We start from the raw sequence: 21,242 nt of genomic DNA, 5'->3' as shown, positions 1-21,242 counted from the left end.
TGTCCAATGTAATGCTGCCCGGCCACCCCAGGCAGGGGGACTCCTGATTAGGGCGACTGACTTCCCCTGGGCTGAAAGGTAAACAACTTGCTATATATAGCATCAAACAGACTCCGCCGAATGTTGAAAAAATAAGCCACAGGCCTTGCGACAGACATGAATGTGCCACAGGGGCTTCCAGGAGTCGGCTGGATGTTATAGTCAAAAGCCTGTGCCATAGAATTATTGTTTTTTTGTTTTGTTTCGTTTTTGGGGATCCCACTTCTCCTGAATTCCTTTCAAAAAAAAAATCCAGTTATAGATATTGGCAGGAAATGAGACATCAAGTAAAGAGGGAGGAGCACAAGATGGAAAATGTTCTAGGCCCGTGCTTTCTGGTGCAGTAGCCACCAGCCACACGCAGACTGAGCTAACGTAGCTAATGTGACAGAGGAAATAAATGTTTAATTTACATTAATTTGGGATCCCTGGGTGGCGCAGCGGTTTGGCGCCTGCCTTTGGCCCAGGGCGCGATCCTGGAGACCCGGGATCGAGTCCCACGTCGGGCTCCCGGTGCATGGAGCCTGCTTCTCCCTCTGCCTGTGTCTCTACCTTTCTCTCTCTCGCTGTGTACCTATCATAAATAAATAAATAATTAAAAAAAATAATAATAATTTACATTAATTTAAATTTCAAGACCGATACCTGATTCAGTTATTGGAAGGCTTGGAGCATGCCTGGAACATCTTGAGTATGCAAATCTACTTCTTCAACTGCACGTTTTTTTGCGAAACCCAAATACAGATCAAGTCTTCCCATTGAAAATTTAGTAGCTTCCAAATCGAGAGGCACCGTAAGTGTAAGATGAACCCTGAGTTTCAAAGACTTGGTGCCCAGAAGAAAAAGAATGTAAAATATCTTGATCTTTTTGGTCTTGATGATGCGTGGAAATTATCATTTTTTAACGTACCAGGTTAAATAGAATATATTTCAAAATCAGTTCCACCTTTTTTTTTTTTACCTTTTTAATGTGCCCAGTACTAAATTTAAAGTTTAAATTGTCTTATGTAGCTCTCATTATTTTTCTATCAGACTGCACTGCTCAGTGACCCTCCCGGGGAAGGCCTTCTGCTGCCCCTTATTCCACCCAGCTCTTGCCCCCTCCCGTCACCGTCACCCTTAGCAGGCAGCTGCCTTCCAGAATTCCTGGGGAGGAAGCAGGAAGGAATTCCACAGAGAGAGGGAGTCGCCCGGGCCCAGGGCCCACTCGCTCCCCACGCAGGATGCTGACCCAATGTGGAAGACACATTCTCAGGAGTGGTGTGAGCACACCTGCTGTCTGAGCTGTGAGGCCAGCACCCCCAGCAGGCCCTCTTCCCTAAGCCCTGCCCATCCACAGCCCCGTAGGCCTCCATCAGAGACAGGAAGCCAACTGTGTAGGTGGGTAGGAGGGGAGCTTTCTTTTCTGGACTATTTCTAGGGGGACCAGATGGTATTGCATGGACTGTGCACCGTGGAGTGTCTCCCTTCCTGTTGATTGCCAAGGACTAGGTTAGGGACTCACTTGATGGAGTTTTAGCAGCTGCCTGATGAAACTGGTAAAGGGACCAAGTGTCCTGCTTTGCCAGGCAATGCGGGGCTTCCTGAGATGGGGACTCTCAGTACCAAAGCCAGGAAGAACCCAGGCAAACCGGAATCAGGCATGTTCCTTCTTGCTGCAGGGTCTCAGGCCACGTTCCTCCAATGGGACTGGAGACTGTCCAATGTCTCCCACTGGTCCCGCCCACCGCCCACTCTGGGCAGTCACTGTCCCTTCCACCTAGAATGCTGTTTCCTCCCCTCTACACTTCATGAAGTCACTTGCCTTTCAGTGCATGGCTTGAGTGTCTCTCCCTCAGGCATTAGCCGGGGAGAGGGTGTGACCCCAGGTCCAGCCACACCAGGAGGTGTACCCCAGACGGTTCTGGTGCCGACACAGGGAGGATGGATGAGAGCCCAGGCCCCTTTCCTTCCACACGCCCGGGGCCACTCATCCAACATGCAAGGCCACGCGTTCACCAGGCACCACGGGCCTTTGACTATGTCCACTTGTGCTTCTGGAGTCGACAAACACATCCAAGACCTGGGGGAGAAAATCATTGGCTCTGAAATCCATAAAGAAAAATGCGGAATCAAAGTGAATAAGTGATGGAATAAATGTCCACAAATGTGACAGTGTGTACTTCATTAATTGTTAATGGTAACATTCATTAATGTTTCATCACCTTTGAAAACAATTGGTTCAATTTCTCACTTCACAAGAAGACAAGAATGTGCGGTGTATGCCCAGAAATCCATCAATGGGAAATTTCAAACGTGCCGCTTAGAGCCAAATGATCTCAAAAGCAGGAATATAGAAATCTTCTCAAAAGTTTCTACACCAAAAAAAAAAAAAGGTTTCTACAACAAAACAAACAAACTTATTTAGTGTTAATGTGAGTGAATCATGGTATGTTTGATGGAAAAAAAAAAACAGACAGGAAAACCTAAATGTCTACCAAGTGGATCCAAGTTAAATATGTTTGGCACATTTGGACATGGACTGCGGTGCCTGGCTGGCTCGGTCCATGGAGCATGCAACTCTTGATCTCAGGGTCATGAGTTCCAGCCCCACGTTGAGTGTAGAGATTACTTAAAAATAAAAAAAATAAATCAAATAAATTAAATAAATAAATAAATAATAAAATAAAATCTTGGGGCACCTGCGTGGCTCAGGCAGTTAAACATCTGCCTTCGGCTGAGGTCATAATCCCGGGGTCCTGGGATCGAGCCCTGTGTTGGACTCCCTGCTCAGCAAGGACATGCCTGCTTCTCCCTCTCCACCATCCCCAAGCTGGTGCTCACTCTCTCACTCTCTCTCTCCCTCTCTCTCTCTCTCAAATAAATAAAATCTTTTAAAAAAATCTTTTTTTAAAAAAGAACATAATGAAGGGAATTAAAAGGCACAAACTTCTAGTTCTTAAAAAAAAAAGCATAGCTGCAAATACGGACATTGGAGGATGTTTTTGATATGTTGTCAAGTGAAAAAGCAAGCTGGAGAAAAATCTCTGCAATAGAAATCCATTTTTGGCTTTTTCTTTAAGGATATAATTGCAATAAAAATCGCTAACATTTAGTACTTAATGTAGTCCTCGGGGGCGGGAAGCTTCTTCTGGAAAGAGAGGCTTTTTCTGTAAATATTTTAGGCTCTGCGGCTATACTGTCTCTGTCACAGCTACGCAGCCCTGCTTTTGTAGCTGGAAAGCAGCCACCGACAGTATGTCCATGAATGACTGTGGCTGTGTTTCAATAAAAGTTTATTTAAAACACAGCTGGGAGGCCAGCTTTGTCCCTGGTGCCATAGTTTGCCGACCCCTGCTCTACACCGTTACTGCATTTCATCCTGAGTGCCCTTGATAACAGTGCCCCATATAACATGTAAGTTAGGTAACTAAGGCTTAGAGAATAAGTGACCTGCCCAAGGTGACCAGCTCTTGCACGGTGTAGCAAAAAAGCCTAGCAAGGGACCCGCCAAAGCGAATCGGCGCGGTTACCCCTGAAAAGGGGAGGGACAGTCCCTTCCCTTTCTGATACTTCAGTGATGCCTTCTTCATCGCTTTGCAATGAATGTAGACACCGCCTTGCAGTGTTTCACAGCAGCAGGGAAAGAGTCTGAAAGTAGTCTAAAAATATCCTTCCCGACCTCGGGGACACTCACAATGTCCTGTGTGCTCTCTGTTGATCCCGTGCGTTAGTGTGGACCGATGCTGTGGAGCTGTCGGAACAGTCAGTGGTCGAAGGAATTTCCAGGGCAGGACTTTCCAGGGACATTTACGTGGACCGGGACCCAGCCCAGCAGGATAAGGTGAGGGGTCTCGGGAAGGACAGAGCTATAGCAGCAGAAGAGCCTGCGGAGGGATTGCCTCTTGTCCTCTGGGCTCTAGAAGTGCCTTTTTCACTATGTCCAAGAAACCACCTTTTAGTCCCGGGACATTCAACCAAAAGTTTGGTAACTGCTCATTTTATCCCAAATCACAACATCTACAAGCACGAAGCATTGAGCACCTACCACGGGCTGGACTGTGTCCTGTGCCCTTAACGTTCAATTTGCTCATTAATCTTCACCAGCTCCAAAATAGGTGTTATCCCCCTCACTTTACAGATGAGGGAGCCGAAGCTCAGAGGGGTTCAGTAACCTGCCCAGCGTTGCACCCTGGGAGGGCAGCGCTGGGATTCAAACCTCGGGCTGGTTAACTTGGAGGCGGGTGCTCCTGACACCCACACGGTGACCTTGAGTGGTGGGACAGTGGTGGGGAAAACCCGTTTCCTGGCAGGAAGAAGTGAGCACTGACGTGGAAGACTGAGCCAGGACAGAGGCTCCCTGAAGAACCAGAGAGGTTTAGGATGAAGCGAGAGTGCGAGCCAGAGCAGGTGAAGCCCAGCCATGCTGGGAAGGGTCCAGGGTGATGTCTCCTTCCAGAGACACAACCTGAAATTAGCCTAAGAGAAGCAGTCCTGCGATGTCATACCTCCTTCAAGACCAGGACCTGAGCCCTGTGGCGATTCTCTGCATTTGTGAGGAGCAGAACCACTTGGGGTCCTGGAGAGCCGTGGGCATCGGTGACTGCAGGTGGCAGGTGTGCCAGGAGCAGACCTTGGAGAGGTGTTGCTGTGGGGCGAGCAGCCAGGCTCGGATGCTGTTACCAGTTCTCTACGGCTGCGTGCAAGCCGCCCCAACACTTAGTGGCTGAAAATGGCAATTTATTGGGTGCCCGGCTGGCTCAGTCCGTAGGGCCTGCGACTCTTGATCTCAGGGTCAAGAGCTCAAGCTCCACATTGGGCATGGAGCCTACTAAAAAAACAAACAAACAAACAACCCAGCAACTTATTACTTCCCAGAATTGACAAGTTGACCTGGAAGCTTCTTCTGCTGGTGTCCCCTGGCTTCACTCATGCAACTGTCATCAGCCAGTGGCATGGCCCAGCCGGTGGTCTCGGATGGCTCATTCCCATGTCTGGGACCTCAGCCGGCGTGCCTGGAGTGATGGGTCCCTCTCTGCACTCGGTTTACCATCCGGGGCTTCTTCACCGGCCCGGGCCTCCGGGAGGGCCAGAACAGAAGCTGTAGGGCCTTCTAAGCACTTGTCTGGAGATTGTTCTTCAGCACTTCTGACCTCTCCTATTGGTCAGAGCAAGACACAGGACCAGCCCTGATTTAGGGGCTGGGGACGTAGATTCCACTGCTTGATGGTAGAAGCTGCAAAGCATCTGTGGTCGTTTCTCCATCCACCCCAGTTTTAAAACTGCGGAAATAGAATCGCAGCCACATTTATAATCTTTTCTATTTAGAAACCATTTATGCCCTGACTTTCCAGGATTCCTTCAAATGCAGGTGGCAATAAGCACATTAGCTTAAGGGAGGAAAAAAAAAAAGGCATTTTTTGGGGTCATCTTTTTAAAAATGTTTAAAGCCCGCTAGTTTCAGGCACGGCTCGATACAGGAGCTTGAGTGAGCATTTCAGCGTGCTCTCTCCTCCCCATCTCTTCCCTCTGTTTCCCTCCAAGTTTGGCTTTTTGCAAGACACTGGCTTCATGGGAAAGGACAAACTCAGGCAAACCAGCCCATAAATTTAAAGTTTGGGATCCACAAGGAGGCAAGATCCTCTCCGTCTGTAATGGATGCATGAAATCTCTGAGAAAACCCTGGTTGTCCAGCTTGGGTCACGGACACATGAGGAGGTGGGATGGGAAGGAGCAGGGCACGTGACCAAACGGTCTTATCAAGACCCCATGGGAGGGAGAGCACTCTCCCCAGGAAGAGCCTGGGGTCTTCACAAAAGGCAGCAACCACGACTGTACACCACACCTTACGGGCTTCTCTATACTCCAGGGCCCAGCACAGGGCCTGGCACATAGTAGCTGCTCAGTAAATGTTTATCGCATAAACATCTATTCACATATTGCACAGTGAATCAGCACCTGGCTGCCGCAATCGGATGAAACAGGCACAGCAGCCCATGAGCGTGGGATCTGTTTGATGCTAACCCTTGAAATTTTGCCACAAGCTTTTGTAGGGATTCAAAGAAAAACCCTTGGCGGCAACTGGCAATGCCAGAGAAGCTTCCTCGTGATGGAAACCCTGCCCTTGGGTCGGGGAACTGGGAGGTCATGAGGCCAATTAGCCAGCTCCCCAGGAAATGAGTTGGCCTACAAATTACTCACTTACCTCCTTCCAACCAATGGAAAATTGCTGGAAGAGCAGGGACTATTATAAAAGCAGAAATTCTGTAGCTGCATTTGAAAATACATCTGGGGACTTGTTTTTCAGTTTTTCTGACATTTTATTGATGACTTCTGGTGAGAAGATTGGGGTTTTTTTTCTCTTTTGGGGGGGGGGGGAAGCCTAACAAATTCTTGGGCTGCAGAGCTCTTTCTTTTGGAGACATGGAGAAGTGGGTTAATTATGCCTGTGGGTAAAGTCGGCCGGCAATTTTTTTTTCCAACCCAAAGTTTACATGAGCCCACGCAAATAAATCACCGTTCCTGTCCCATTCGCTTTGCAGACTCAGTTACCTGGAGTAAATTTTTACGTGAATAACGCAAAGAGGCAGGAAACACCAGAAGGGAGGAAATGAAAATACATATTTCAGAATGTATTAAATTTTTTAAGTTGAATAATAGTCCTCATTATATGCAGGATGTGGTCAAATAGAGAGTATTGTCCTAACTACCTTTCCTGGGTCCCCACCGTGCTAGGCTGAATATTATAAACAAAAACATTATAAATAAACTCCCCAGCAACAAAAGTTCCCAGGTCGGGTGGTGGTTCTCAACATGAAAGTATAATTTTACAGGAAAGGAAATTTTCAGCCTGTGAGGTATAAACATCTATTATAGGAGCCTGTATACAGTATATCATTTTCACCAAACTCTTGTCTCTGTGAGGTTTTCCAAGTGGCAGAGACAACCTTGAAAGCCCCCTTCCTCCCCCCCGCCCCACCCCCCGTCCCCTTCCCAAAAGAATTACACCGTGTTTTCCTTATATTTTTTTTTTTAAATGGGCTGGGTCTTGCCCGCGGACCCACACCTTAGTGAACTCCCCGTCTGGCCTCCACCCAGGATGAAATCATTCTGCTCCTGGGGAAAGAAATCAGCCGTCTCTCGGATTTTGAACTCGAATCCAAATACAAAGATGCCGTGATAGCAAACCTGCAGAATGAAGTGGCCAGCCTGAATCAGAGGCTGTCGGAGGCAACCACGTCCAGGCAAAAGTTCCAGGTTCTGGATGAAGACATCGATGACAAGCAGAGTGAGATCCAGAGCCTGAAAAACCAGGTAGGACTCGGAGACAAGTTGGCAGAGGCCTTAGGGTCACAACACAGGGTGACAGCTCCTGGGTAGAGCCAGGGGAGTGTGGAAGGGAGCCCCCCAGGTAGATGGGAAAGTGGCGGCCCTGGTAGTGTGGTGGGTATGAGCTCAAATCCCAGGAACTGGGGGCATGGCCGGCTCCTACCCTACTAGTAGAACCACGGTAACTTCTGTTAAGCCCCGACAATGTGCAGGCACTGGGGCCGGTGCTGTAGGTTCATTGGCTCGCTTAAACCGCACGGTCCTCTGACACATGCCATTCCACAGACAAGGAGACTGAGGCAGGCTCAGAGCCCCCTGGGAACTTGTTCAGGTCACATAGCAAGTTAGAGGGGGCAGCGCACGGTAAACACGGGTCTGCCCCTTGCAGACCCTATGCTCTCACCCTACCTCCTGTCCCTACCCAACTCCCTTGCTTCAGCGACACTGTCTCTCACATCCACCCCAGCCGGGCTCCAGCAAGAGCTCTGGGTGGTCAGCTGGAGAGAGGGAGCGGAATCCCCCATCATCTAACCCCACCCTGAAGGCAGTTGCTGGTTCACTTTACGGAGCTTCGTCAAACAAAAATTCCCCACCTAGAATTTCTGCATTATCCTTGAGACTAGTTAAAACTAGCTGTTGATCTGCTACATAAATCATATGTCAACAAAGTTGGTTTGAAAAAACATCAAACTGGCCACTGATGAATCGTGGCCTCGGTGTGTAATGTTGCCTAAGGCTGTGGTCATGCTTGGGGCCTCTGTTCTCTCCTTCCCTGTTCGCTGCCTTCCCACCCCAACCCCAACCAACTCAAGGTGCGTGGCCTCAATCCTAGAAACGGTGCCCCCAGGAAGGGACTTAGGTTGCTCGAGATGAACCTAGGAGATTCTACTGGGAGATCATAAGCTCCATGACAGCAGGGAGTGGGCCCAGCTACCTTCTAGAACGCTGATAGGACCGTGTCTGTTTGTCCATTCATTCAAGTAAGATTTGTGGGGTGCCTCTCCTGTCCCATGCCCTCTTCTGGGCTCTTCTCCTTTCTGGAAGCTTGTCTCTTTGCCCAGTCCCTCTGGTGTCATGCAAATGAAAGCCCGAAGCCGAGAAACCCTCTTCACTTGGCAGAGAATGAGGCAGGTATGATCTTTGCCTTCCCTCGGTTATGTTCATAACAGGCACGAGACAGACTTAATAAGTGAATCTCATATTCACACAAACAGATGACTCTCCGTTGGATGTGTTCTGGGAAAACCAATGAAAGTAGTAGATCCCATAGGAAGGACGACTTGACAGCTACCTTGACAGGAAGCTGACTCCTTGATGAGCGTCTTGTTCTTGATCGGAGCCCACTTTTGCCAATGGACAGAGTGACATCTCTTTGGGTTACCCTCCCATCTCAGAACTCTCCTGAGTACAAGTGGTGTGTCTTGCCCAGGTGTGCGGACACAGGTGAACAATTCCCACATCATCTTTTTTTTCTTTTAGTCAAATACATGTGACATATGCTGTGTGATCCTCACTTATCTTTGAACGTCAGTAGGTCATGATTTGAGTCTTGCTGAAAGTGGCTGGTGATATCTGGGGCAGGAGGGTGGGGATGTTCACAAAGAAAGGGTCTAGAAATAATCACACCGATTCATCATACTGTCGCCTCCCCCCAGTTGATCGTCACTTGTAACTGAAAGAGACTGTTTTGTTACAAGGCGCATCGGAACTGGAGGCCACAGTGGGTCTGAACCCAAATCAAGTTGTATCAGCTCACACGGTCGTATCCTAAATACTGTACCGCCTGCAGAACATTCAGCCACAGGTGTGAGCCCTGTGGCAGGTTGATTCATTGATCTGATTACTTTGTAGGCTCTTCCCCTGTCCCCCTGAAAGGGTGCGTGCCAGGACCTGCTCCCAGGGGTCTTCCGTCCGCTACAGCATCTCTGGGAAACGCCTGCCTCTGCGTGTTCTTGAAGGCCTGTGCTAATGAGCAGCCCAGTTATTCTCTCGAAGCCGTCCCCGTCACGCTGTCCACTTTCTTGCCATTCGGCGCCCATCTATTACACAGGACAGCAGACCTCGACCTTCTTGGGATGTATGCCCATTACAGACGGTGTGGAGCCTTTCTTTCCCACCCCGACCCCAACCAACTCAAGGTGCGGGGCCTCAATCCCAGAAACGGTGCCCCCAGGAAGGGACTTAGGTTGCTCGAGATGAACCTAGGAGATTCTATTCCTAGAATCCATTTCTTCAGAAAGAAACAAAGAGGTTTGAAGACCATTTGGAGTTTTCTTGTATTCGGAAATCCTAAAACCCCAAAGCATAGATTGAATTCTCTTCTATCTGTCAGAAGCAGAAGCACAGGCATCTTTGGGCAGGTGGGCATACGCTTTGCCGTCCTTTCTGGGAGCTCGTCGCCTCGTGCTGTGGCTCTGGTGTCGTGTAAATAAAGGCACAAAGCTGAGAAGAGCTAGAAACGCCCTTCAAAGCTACTCCCAGTACCTTTTAGGGGAAAGTTGCATGTCTCCCACAGAGAACAGTAAGAGGTGAAAGAAAAGTTTTGGCTCGAAGTTTCAAAAAGCACAAACATGCAAAAGTAGAGCCTCGGGGAGGGTGGAGGACAGAGTCATCTATGTCCCCACCACCTTCTGGCACATGCCCTCTTCCCAGCGTCTCAGATCCCCCAGGGAGAGAGGAAGTGTCACGGCCCCAGTTGTCACAGAACCTGAACAATGATGGTGCGTGAAATGAGCCAGGGAACTTGTGACACCTTGATCCTTCTGTTAATTCTACCAGAGTAAGAACGACGAGGGCTTCAGGGACAGAAACCGGGACCGAGGACTGTGGGCGCCATCTGGTGGCAAAGGCCTCTGCGCCCTCGGCCGCCTGACCTGAGCGCCCTACCTCCCCCCCATTTTTCGTGCCACACCTGCTGCAGGATAAGAGGGTGGACAGGGACCCCCATAGCCCCGCCTAATTGCAGTCACGCGGGTGTGTAAATGAGCCTCGACAAGGCTCCCAAATGCACCCAAAAATCTTACCCGGCTACCTTCTTCCCCAGAACGGGCTGGAGGAGCTGCGGCCGGGCCCACCTGGGTGCTGAGCTCGGAGGACAGTCACGGCTACCGCCTGGGTGCCGAGCGCCAGGCACAATCCGGGCGCCTGTATACACACTAACTCATTAAAACGCCTCTGAACCAGCCCATCCGATGGGGACTCCTGCCACCCCACTTCCGGAATGGAACAGTGAGCCAGCATCTGGCCTCACGTGTTCGTCAGCCTGTAAGTGGCAGGAACAGAGTTTGAAGGCCAGAGTCGGGCTCCTGAGCCCCTGCTGCGCCGTACAGCCTGAGGCCTGTATCCTGGCCCTAGAGCCACCTGGCAGGGAGCAAGGAGCCACCTCTGCAGCCATGTGATCCTGAGCAAGTGACCCACCTCTGTGAGACTCGGTGTGCTGCTTGCAAAATGGGGGCATGAGCGGGACCCTCGGCCTCCTGCGACACTGTCAGTTGCCATCAGGGTAGCATCTGTGAAAGGGCTTTGTGAGCCTGGGGTGTCCTGTGAGATGGAGGCTGCTGTTGTTCGCATTCGAGGCCATTAATTCTACACCCGGCTTAGCCTCTCATGAGCTCTGCTCTGCAGCCCTCGGCGCTCCATGACCCGGAATCGACAGCTGGTCTATTCCTGGCCGAGAGTCCAGGGCGGGTAAGAAGGCACCGTAGGGATCAGCTGTCCCCGGTGCCAGCTGACCCGAGCCACTCCGCGGGCACAAAGATAAGACATGCTTTGATTACATGTGACATGGCGGTCTCTGAAGGAACCTGCCCTCTCCTGTCCCTTCTGCTGGTTAGAAGTAAAAAGCTCGGTTTCCCCAGCACCCCACCAAAGATCCATCCAAAGCTGCTGTGCAACCGCGGAGGGGTACCCGCGGATCCTGCGCACCCGGGCAAGCGCCCTCTGACTGCGTGTCGCCTCCTCCCACAGATCAGTGCCCTACAGCAAGGCTACAGCCAGGTGCTGTGCCAGACCCTGTCTGAGAGGAACTCGGAAATCACATCCCTGAAGAACGAGGGTGAGAACCTCAGGAGGGACCATGCCGTCACCTCAGGTGAGCTCTCTCTGATGGGGGGCCTGAGAGCTGCCCCCTTCCCCCTCCTTCCCTGGCCGCAGCAGACATCACCAGTCCACCGCTGCCCGGCTGCACGCTGATCCGAGGTGCGGCCTCAGCGATCTTCTCAGCGGCCTGTGTCCCCGAGTTCAAGTACAACCAGCTCCTCGGGCAGGGCCTGACACCCGTGTGCGTGAAGGTTATCACTCAGCTATGTCTGGCGAGCGCCCCAGGGAGGACACGGGACGCCGTGGGGCTTGGGCGCTTCCACGGGCCAGCTTGCCTTCAAGCTAGAATGTGGGCAGAGTGGGGTCACTGCATTAGGGGCCTAGTATACTCAGGCCCAAGTGAAAATATTTCCTAAGTGGCCAGCAGAGGCTGCACCCTACAGACCTCAGGGTGGGAGCCCACACGCCCTCCGGAGACCAGCTGTTTCTCACCCTGGATCCTTTCATTCATCCTATGTGTTTATTGAGCGCCCACTGGGTATCAGGCCCCGTTCCGGGGGCTGGGGACAGAGAGCCTGAGCACAGTGCTCCTGTACTCCCAGGGTTCGCGTCTGTGAGCGGGTGACAGGCACTAAAAGTAAACCTACAGTGAATAAGCAAGCCCGTTTCGGAGAAAACTGGCCCAGTGTGGGAGCGAGGTGCTTGAGGGGCAGAAATGAAGTGAGCATATAGCTTGGTGGGTGGGCGAGGACAGGCCTTTGAAGAGGTGGAAAGGGGAGAGCAGTCAGGACACCAAAGGGAACGGTGTTCCCAGCAGAGGGATCACAAGTGCAAAGGGCCTGAGGCTGGGGCCAGGTGGCCGTGCAGGAGGGCTGGAGTGGGGTGCGCATGGGGTGGGGCAGGTAAGGTCAGAGAGGGAGGCAGGGGGTAGATCACTGGGAGGGAGGTCTGGGTTTGATTCTAAGGGTAATGGGAAGCCGCTGGGGATTTTAAGCAGGAATGCCTCGAGACTGGAGGAGGGTGGGGCCGTTAACGGAGGGAGTGAAGCGCGCCGGGGCGCGGGCAGCGAGCCTGGACTGGGCCTGTTGCTCTGAGTGCCCGGGACGCAGCAGGAAAGCCGAGCAGAGCGCTGAGCCACGGGGGAGTCGCCGTGGGTCTCTGCGCATCGGGCGGCCTGACCCCCGGCTTCTCCTCCGCCTGGCTCCGCACCCGCCAGGCCTGTCTATGCTCTGTCCTCAGACACCACCCTCTCCACTCGGGGAGTAGACGACCCTGGGCTGGGGGAACACGGGGTGGGCTGGACCCGCTCAAGGTGTGGTCCCCAGACCGGTGGCACCAGCAAGCCCCGGGCCCTCGTGAGAACTGCAGAGTCCCGGGCCCCAGCCCAGAATGTCCTGCACCGCAGCCGCACTTTGGCGGGATCCCGGGGGCTCGTATACACACAGTCGAGCTTGAGAAGCTCAGGGCCGGGTTGTGCTGCGGGAGCGGCCCTGGGTCTCCGTGGCTTCCGACACGCGGGCTGGTGTCTTGCCTCCACCTGGTGTCCGTCGGGGGTGAGCAGGGGATTTGCTCAGTGTAGCCACTCAGAGACCAGGCTGACAGGCCATCGTGACGCCCACTGACCTCCACGCCACAGGTCGGTCCAGTCCCGCCTCACAAAGCTCGAAGGCAAGTCCCAGAGGGATCCACCCGTTGCAAAGTAGCCTAACCGAGTCCTGTGACAGAGCTCTGGATCCCATTCATTTCACATCCTTTTTTGACTGGCAGCTACCCATCAGATGGGGCATAATGTTCTTCCAAGAAAAGAACCACCTGAGACAACCCAATCGCACAGCCTTTCCGCACCCTTCTTCCCGCTTGTCCTCAATACGAGAATCCAATAATGTGTTAGTGACCGACTGCTACGTAACCGGTTATCCCAGAATCTAATGGGTAAAACAACAGCCACTATTTATCTCATCCAGCTTCTGGAGCTCAGGAATGTGGGGGTGACTTGGTTCTCAGGGTCTCCCGTGAGGCGCAGTCAGCACATTGGCTGGGCCGTGAGCTGGCCCCCTCCGCTCCCCACGGTGTGGGCCTCCCCTCGGCCGCTTGAGTGTCCTCACAACATGGCGGTCGGCCTCGCCCAGCGTGTGAGCCAACGGAGACCGCGGGGAAAGCCGCTATGTCTCCCACGACCCCCTGGGAAGTCGCAGTCCGTCTTTCCCACAATATCATCCTGGCTACCCACGTCAGCCCTGCTCCTGGCGCTGGGGCCATTTTAGAAGCTGGCTACCATAAAATAATAATAATAATAATAATAATAATAATAATAATAATAATAATAGGTGCCCTGTAACAAACGCTGTGGGTCAGCCACTCTCGTGTGTTCTTTATATGTCTTTAACCCTTATAACTCCTCGGGGAGACACAGTAAGATACTGATAAGGAAAATAACGTGTCCAGGAACACCAGGCTACTAAGAGGTGGTGAGCGTGAATCCAACCGCCCCGCTGACAGCCTCCTTCTGCCACAAGCCTTTTTATGGCCTCTGGTGAAAACTCCTGGGCCTTCCCCGTACTGGGCCTCGGTTTCCCAGCCCCATGGCGTGACCTCTCCTGCCAAGCCTGAGCCCACAGGGGCCCCCCTAAGGCTCTTCTTCCCCCGGCAACACTCTTGTTCCCACGGCTGACTTCTTGTTCTCGCCGCCGTCTTAAGCAAATGCTGGTCAGTGCATTTCAGCGTCACCCCTGTCCCGGCTCTGGGAGCCTAGACACAAGCTCCTCCGGTGCAGGTGAGCACCAGGGGCGGCCCGGGCTTGGAAGGGGCTCGGCCACAAGTTGGCTGACAGCTGTGGTGCGGTCATCCTTCCTGCCCCTTTGACCTCTGTGAGTCTTTATATATATATAAAGATTATTAAATATCTATGTAAAATTTATGTGTTTGTTTATTTATTTATTTATTCATTCATTCATTCATTCGTTCATTCCCCCAGGGATGGTGTCATCTCTGCAAAAAGAAGTGTTCACAAGGGATGAGGAAATTCAACAGCTCAAACAGGATGTGAACCAACTAAAAAGTGAGAACAAAGAAAAGGATCACCAGCTTGAAGCCCTCAGTTCCAGAGTGAGTGTTGGGTCACCGTCATCATACTGTAGCTGTCCCCAGAAAGCAAGCAGAGCAGGGTCCCATGACTCATCTCTCATACCCTGGGCCCTGGCTTTAAATGTCACTCCCATCTCTCCCACCACCGTGAGATGAGGCCGGTGCCCCAGGGCGTAAGGAGGGCACAGGAGGACAGCCGCTGGGTGGCCCAGAACACGAAAGGCCCAGCGGGAGAGACCAGCGGCAGGGGCCAGGTTCTCTGCAAGTTAAAGAGCTTTTTTATTTTTTTTAAAGATTTATTTATTTATTTATGAGAGAGAGAGAGAGAGAGAGAGAGAGGCAGAGACACAAGAGGAGGGAGAAGCAGGCTCCATGCCGGGAGCCTGACGAGGGACTCGATCCCAGGACTCCAGGATCCCGCCCTGGGCCAAAGGCAGGCACTAAACCACTGAGCCACCCAGGGATCCCCTTAAAGAGCTTTTTAAATGTAACTTTGAGGGGCACCTGGTGGCTCAATCGGTTAAGCGTCTGCCTTCGGCCCAGGTCATGATCCCTGGAGTCCTGGGATCGAATCCCACATCGGGCCCTGCTCAGCAGGGAGCCTGCTTCCTCCTCTGCCCCTCTCCCTGTGCGTGCTCGCTCTCTCTCTTGTGCTCTCTCTCAAATAAATAAATAAAACCTTGAAAATATAACCATATATGACTTTGACGCTGCGAATGATGCCTTCCATCCTGACTTTAGAATCCCGATCCCGCAGAATAAGGTTTCTCTCAGCATGTGTGTGCTCTCTTGCAATGAATCCAGCTGAAACCGAAGAGCCGTCACCCCAGGCGGCAGCTCGGGGACACACGGTGCCTGACTGACCCGGTGCTCTGTCTGCGGGGATGTCAGGGGGTGAGAGCTCCAAGTCCTAAAGAAAAGGCCCAAGAAGTACCAGTCCGGTGCTTAGCACGGTACCCAGTTTGGAACTCAGAAAACGCAGAGCGTGACCTTCGGGGTCAGACAGGCCAGGATCCAAGCCCAGGCTTTCTTGTCTCATGACTTACTTGCCTCCGTGTCGCCTCTGCCAGGCGGGGACAAGAAAGTGATGTTCCGAGAAGTGGGAGGCTGATTTCAGTGGCCCTCTCCCGCCCCTGCCCCCACCAGCCGCCAGGCGACCAGTCCCTACCATCACTTCTACCCGCAGACTGACTTCCTACATGCAGGGCACCTGCTTTGTGTGGGGGGCGTGAGTGTGCCTGTGAGTGTGTGTGTGTGTGTGCCGGCAAGGGGGGCAGCTTGCAGGGCTGGTGCCAATTGGGAGAAATATGGAAAAACAACCCCGACTTGACCATTCTGCTCACTGAAGTACGTGTGGATTCTTTCTCCCCCCACTTCCCCTTCCTTGTTGACCTTGGAGTGAGGCGTTTCTCCTCCCTAACCGGTGCAGCTCTTGTGAGCATTTGGATGCCTGGCTTTCCTTTTTTTTCTAATCCCCTTTGTCATGTGTGATAATTTTAGGAAAATAAAAGATGATATTGAGAAGCAAAATTGAAGAGATAAGGAAGAAAACGCTACCCCTAGAAACCCACATTCATATTTTAATGTGTATTTTTCCAGTCTTGGAAAAAAATAAATACAAATTTTAACATTTATACTATACTCTTTTTTAATCTTTTTTTTTTTTAATTTTTATTTATTTATGATAGTCACAGAGAGAGAGAGAGGCAGAGACACAGGCAGAGGAAGAAGCAGGCTCCATGCACGGGGAGCCCGATGTGGGATTCGATCCCGGGTCTCCAGGATCGCGCCCTGGGCCAAAGGCAGGCGCCAAACCGCTGCGCCACCCAGGGATCCCTATACTATACTCTTTTTTAATTTTAAATATGTACTATTTTCCCATGTTAATAAATAAAAGCTCTTATCATCGGTCCTAAAAGCTACAGAATATTTGTCTGGAAGTACACAATGTAATTAAGTGATCTGTTGTTGGACACGGTTGTTTCTTTTTCTTTCTTTTCCTCTTGTTGCTAATACTGCCTAGAACATCCCTGACCCTACAGTTTTGCTGATTTCTCTAGTCAGCGTCCTTAAGAGACAATACTACAGTGGGGATTTCTGGGTCAAAAGAAGGCCCATCTTTATGTTCTCAATGTGTGTTGCCAAACTGCCCTCCTGAAAGGCTGTTCCATTTACCTTCCCTCCGCCAAGCAGCTGTGTTGGGAGATGCACCTTGCAGAAAGCACGAGAGCGCCTCCCTGTATTCCTGGCAGCTCTCTTGGCTGGTCCCAGAGGCAAACACACCCATCCCGCCACCCTAAGGATCCAGACTCCGCAAAGCTGGGTCTGTCCTGTGGTGTGGACTGCTGGCTCCTGAAGAAGCATTTACACACATTATCCCCGGAACTCACGAGAGGGGTGACTGACTACCACCTGCTGCAGGGCCCCGGGCGTCCCTCAGACGCAAATGGCCTCACCTCTGGAAATTTGGGGAAGTGATTGGATTAAGCAATAGGAAATGCTCAAATGCGGGGACTTAGGGACCCACAGACAACCCCACGTGGCCTTCTTGTGTTGTCTCTCCATAGTGCTCCGCGCTGAAAGAAGAGTTAAGAAAGGAAGATGCTCAGAAGGAACGCCAGGAAGCCCAAGGGAAAGAGTTAAAACTCTGCAAAATTGTGAGTTGAGCCTATTCACTGCTCCGTATCCCCAGAAAGGCTAGACTTTGACCTTCAGGGAGCTTAGTGGGGTCGGAGAGGGGTTCCATGGCCCATTAGATAGCACAAGCTGTAGGGCTTTAATGATTGTTTATTAACCTTGTCTCCTAATTCTTTGAAATGCTGCTTATAGCCTCAAAGAAGAAATGGCTGAAAATACCATAGAAAACACACCCTCCCAGGATTCTCTGGGCAGTGCACACCGTCCCTGTGGGGCTGGACGGGAGACATGGGGTCCCTGCCCCCCAGACCTGTGGTGTCCAAACTTTCATGTTACATCGTCAGAGTTTATCTTACACGTGGGCACTGTTATTAACACAAAATTTCAATTTCCTGAAGCATTTTTGTTGAAATACATCAATTTTACACCAACTCATAAAAACAAACAAAAAAAAATCATTTGCCTTATATAGGCGATGACTTTGGAAATAATGAAACAATGGTGAAAACACTTGCACTAGAATGAAAACATTCAGGGACGCCTGGCTTGAGCATCTGCCTTCAACTCAAGGTGTGATCCCAGGGTCCCAGGATCGAGTCCCACATCGGGCTTCCCACAGGGAGCCTCCTTCTCCCTCCACCAACGTCTCTGCCTCTCTCTGTGTCTCTCATGAATAAATAAATAAAATATTAAAAAATAAAATAAAATGAAATGAAAACGTTCATTCCCTGTGCCAGTCGAGTCCTCTTCCACGGCACCAGGCACACGTCCCCATTCATTAGGAAGTACAGCACCTTGGACACGAGGAAGAGACGTCCTGTTCTCTGTGCCAGGAACATTGCTATTCTCTGCCTCAAAATGGGAAAAAAGAAAAATTTCATTATTCTGTCCTTCCAGACTATGTCCATTGTGGCATCCAAGCAGCCCTGATTCAGATTGATCTCAAAAATACACCCTAGGAGAAGAGCTTCTAATGAGTTGATGGATATCTTGTACTGTTTAATCCAGGGTCCATGCTGATTTTCAAAAGAAACTAATCATTTCCCTTTACCCAATTTCCCAACCATCAATTGAAAAAACATCTACTTTGCCCCACAGATGTAGAATTTTCCCCCAAGGGAAGCAATTAAGCTAATACCAGACTAGGTTTCTGCCTTAATGAACCCAATGAAATGAACTACAGAGGCTCAGGATATTTCAGCCCAGAAGGCAACTCCCACTTCCCATCAGGGAAGTTGACTTCCTGTTCTTGAAACTCTTTCAGCAAATCCAAGACATGGAGAAAGAAATGAAGAAGCTCAGGGAGGAGCTGAAAAAGAGTTGTACTGAACAGAACATGATCTCTAAGACACTGCGAGAAAAGAGCAAGGTAAGACAAGGACAGTGTGGCCCAGTGACCGCTCTGGGCCAAGCCTTCTGCACGTATCATCTCCATTAATCTCCCAATGACTCCGCGTGGTCAATACCGGTATTAACCCCACTTTATGGTTGAGAAACTGAGGCTCACAGAGGTAAACGATGTTAGCCAAGTTCACGCAGATAAAGTAGCTGTACTTCTCAGAACTTGGACCCACGTCTATCTGACTCCATGCTCCTGTGTGTAACCACAAGTCTAGACTGACTTCAACTCTTATTTGTAAAATTTATCCAGAAGAGAACTGATCCATTAAATCAAGTTTGCTAATGGTGTTGCTCAAACTTAAACGCTCTTATGGATATTTTTGGCTATGTGGCCTAGCAGTCATTGAAGAGGCATATTTTTTAAAATCTCATGATTGTGGATTTGAGTATTGCTACTTTTAGTATTGACAACTTTTGCTTTGTATATTTTGAGGCCGTGTTACTAAGTGCCTATAAATTTAGAATTTTAATACTTCTCATTGGAGAAAAAAAACCTTTGATCATCATAAAATGTCCCTCTTCATCTCTAATAGATTTTTCCCCTTAACGTCTACTTTGTCATTAATGCAACTTTGGCAGCGGGATGCCTGGGTGACTCAGCTGGCGTCTAACTCTTGATTTTGGCTCAGGTCATGATCTCAGGGTCCTGGGATCAAGCCCCACATCAGGCTCTGTGCTCAGTGCAGAATCTACTTGACCTTCTCCCTCTCTTTCTGCTTCTCTCTCTCTCTCTCTCAAATAAATAAAATGTCATTATATACACCTAGAAGCCCTACTGCTTTTCTTTTGAGAAAAAAATACTGATATTTTCATAGCATGTCTTGTTCCTACTCTTTCTGTCAGTCTTTTAAGTTTTAGGCACATCTCTCTTCTAACTAGCATATCATCTTTATAAAATCTACTTTAACAGTCTTTGTCTCTTGGTCCATTTACATATAATGTGGTTGCTGGTTTGTCGGGATTTAAATCTACCTTCCTGCTCGGTGTACAAACTGTGTGATGCTCCCTTTTCTTCCTTTCATGCCCTCTTTTGAGTTAGTGGTTTTTGTTTCCATCTTCTCTATTAGCTTGGAAATGCCTTCCTCCTTTACTACTCTCTTAGTAATAGCAAGACAACAGCATTCAGCCTTGACTTACCAAATCCAATAGTAATTGAGTTTCTCATTCTTTAACTCTTCTTCTCATGGTCAACCTAATGGCTATAATCTGCATTCTTGACTTACCAAGATCCAACATTAGTTGATAATTATGCCCTTCTCCTTGGTAAGGAAATGACTGTGGAACACTAACTTCACTCACCGCCTCCAGATTTGTGTGCCACTGTTGTCATTTTCTAAATGATATTTTATTTTATTTATTTTATTTTTAAGTAGGCTTCATGCCCAGTGTGGAGCCCAATACAAGACCCGAACTCATGACCCTCAGGTCGGGGTCAGAACCAAGATCAAGAGTCAGACACTTAACCAACTGAACCACCCATGTGCCCCATCAACTATTCCCTATTTGTAAACCCCAGAAGACCTAATCACTATTTCTCTATAGTCAATATTCATGTCCATACGTACCTTTCTTGCTTTCTTTTCTGCATCTCTGATCATCCATTTGGGATCATTGTTCTTCCATCCAAATAACACCTTTTAGTGTTTTCCTTCAGCATGGCTATGCTGATGACAAATTCTCTCAGATTTGGGCACACGCATCTTTGGAAATGAATATTTAACCTTCATTCTTAAAACACATTTCGACTGAGTGTTGAATTCTGCGTTGATGTTGACATTCTTCTAGCGCATTACAGGTAACATCAGGTCCGTCATTCCATTGACTCTTGGACGCTGTTGTTTCTGCTTAGACGTCATTTACAAGCCTAACTGTTTGCCTTTGAGTAATCTATTTTCCCTGGCCACTCTGAAGATTTTGTTTTCTCTTGATTTTTAGCAGATTCATTATGATTTATTTCAGTGTGGACTCATTTTTATTCACCTGCTTGGCGTTCGTATGGGCTTCTTGCATCCTTGGCTGGGTGTTTGGCATTAGTGTGGCACTCGGGTGACCTACCACACAGGCAGCAGGTTGCTGATGAAGGCTTTTGAACAGAGAACTGGTATGATGACTTGTGATCAATGGTTACGGTGAAGATAATAGCTAAAATTTCCCATGTACTAGGGCACTATGCCAAGCATTTCATCTCTTTCACCGATCTATGCTCTCCGTTTTACAGATGAGGGAATCAAGGCTCCTAGTCACTAGTAAGGTAACCAGCCCACAGCCACACTGTCAGTAGGTAACGAAGCAAAGACTGGAAGCCAGGTTTGTGTGGCTCCCGTCACTGTGGCGCAGCCACGAGCCACATGCAACTCTTCACACTGAAATTAACCAAGATTGGGTAAAAACTCCAAACTGAGTTCCCCAGTCACACCAGCCACATTGCCAGTGCTTGACAGCCCGAGGTGTCTGGTGGCTACTAGTCAGCACAGACAGGGAGCATTTCTGTCAATGCGGAAAGTCGTGTCGGACCCAGCTGCTCCACAGCCTGGCAACTCTCACAGCATGAAGAATGTGCTGGGAGGAAGTAAACCAGAGGAAGGAGCCACTTACATAGGCCAGAGGCCCTCGGTGCCTGGCAGGGGTGCTCACCAGGGTAGGGATGGAGACGTGGACTGGATGTGACAGGGGCCCGAGCCACAGGCTTGGAGATGGCTTGGCATGAGAGATGGAGCAGGGCGGCAGCGAAGGAT

General features: G+C 50.0%; 1 protein-coding gene across 7 annotated transcripts in view; it reads left to right on the top strand.

Annotated features, from left to right (window-relative positions):
• FHAD1 (forkhead associated phosphopeptide binding domain 1) overlaps window positions 1-21,242 on the top strand; it is a 122,462-nt gene that overhangs the window by 41,617 nt on the left and 59,603 nt on the right. For all 7 annotated transcript variants that reach the window (XM_038531924.1, XM_038531926.1, XM_038531923.1 and 4 more), the window contains exons 5-10: window positions 3,753-3,862; window positions 7,117-7,332; window positions 11,314-11,437; window positions 14,360-14,490; window positions 17,037-17,126; window positions 18,371-18,475. In XM_038531924.1, the coding sequence (XP_038387852.1) occupies window positions 3,753-3,862; window positions 7,117-7,332; window positions 11,314-11,437; window positions 14,360-14,490; window positions 17,037-17,126; window positions 18,371-18,475 (776 nt within the window). The remainder of the gene's footprint in view (window positions 1-3,752; window positions 3,863-7,116; window positions 7,333-11,313; window positions 11,438-14,359; window positions 14,491-17,036; window positions 17,127-18,370; window positions 18,476-21,242) is intronic.

The sequence above is a fragment of the Canis lupus genome, chromosome 2 (genome assembly GCF_011100685.1).
Source record: "Canis lupus familiaris isolate Mischka breed German Shepherd chromosome 2, alternate assembly UU_Cfam_GSD_1.0, whole genome shotgun sequence".
NCBI classification, from domain to species: domain Eukaryota; kingdom Metazoa; phylum Chordata; class Mammalia; order Carnivora; family Canidae; genus Canis; species Canis lupus.
This window is presented reverse-complemented; position numbering and strand designations above follow the sequence as displayed.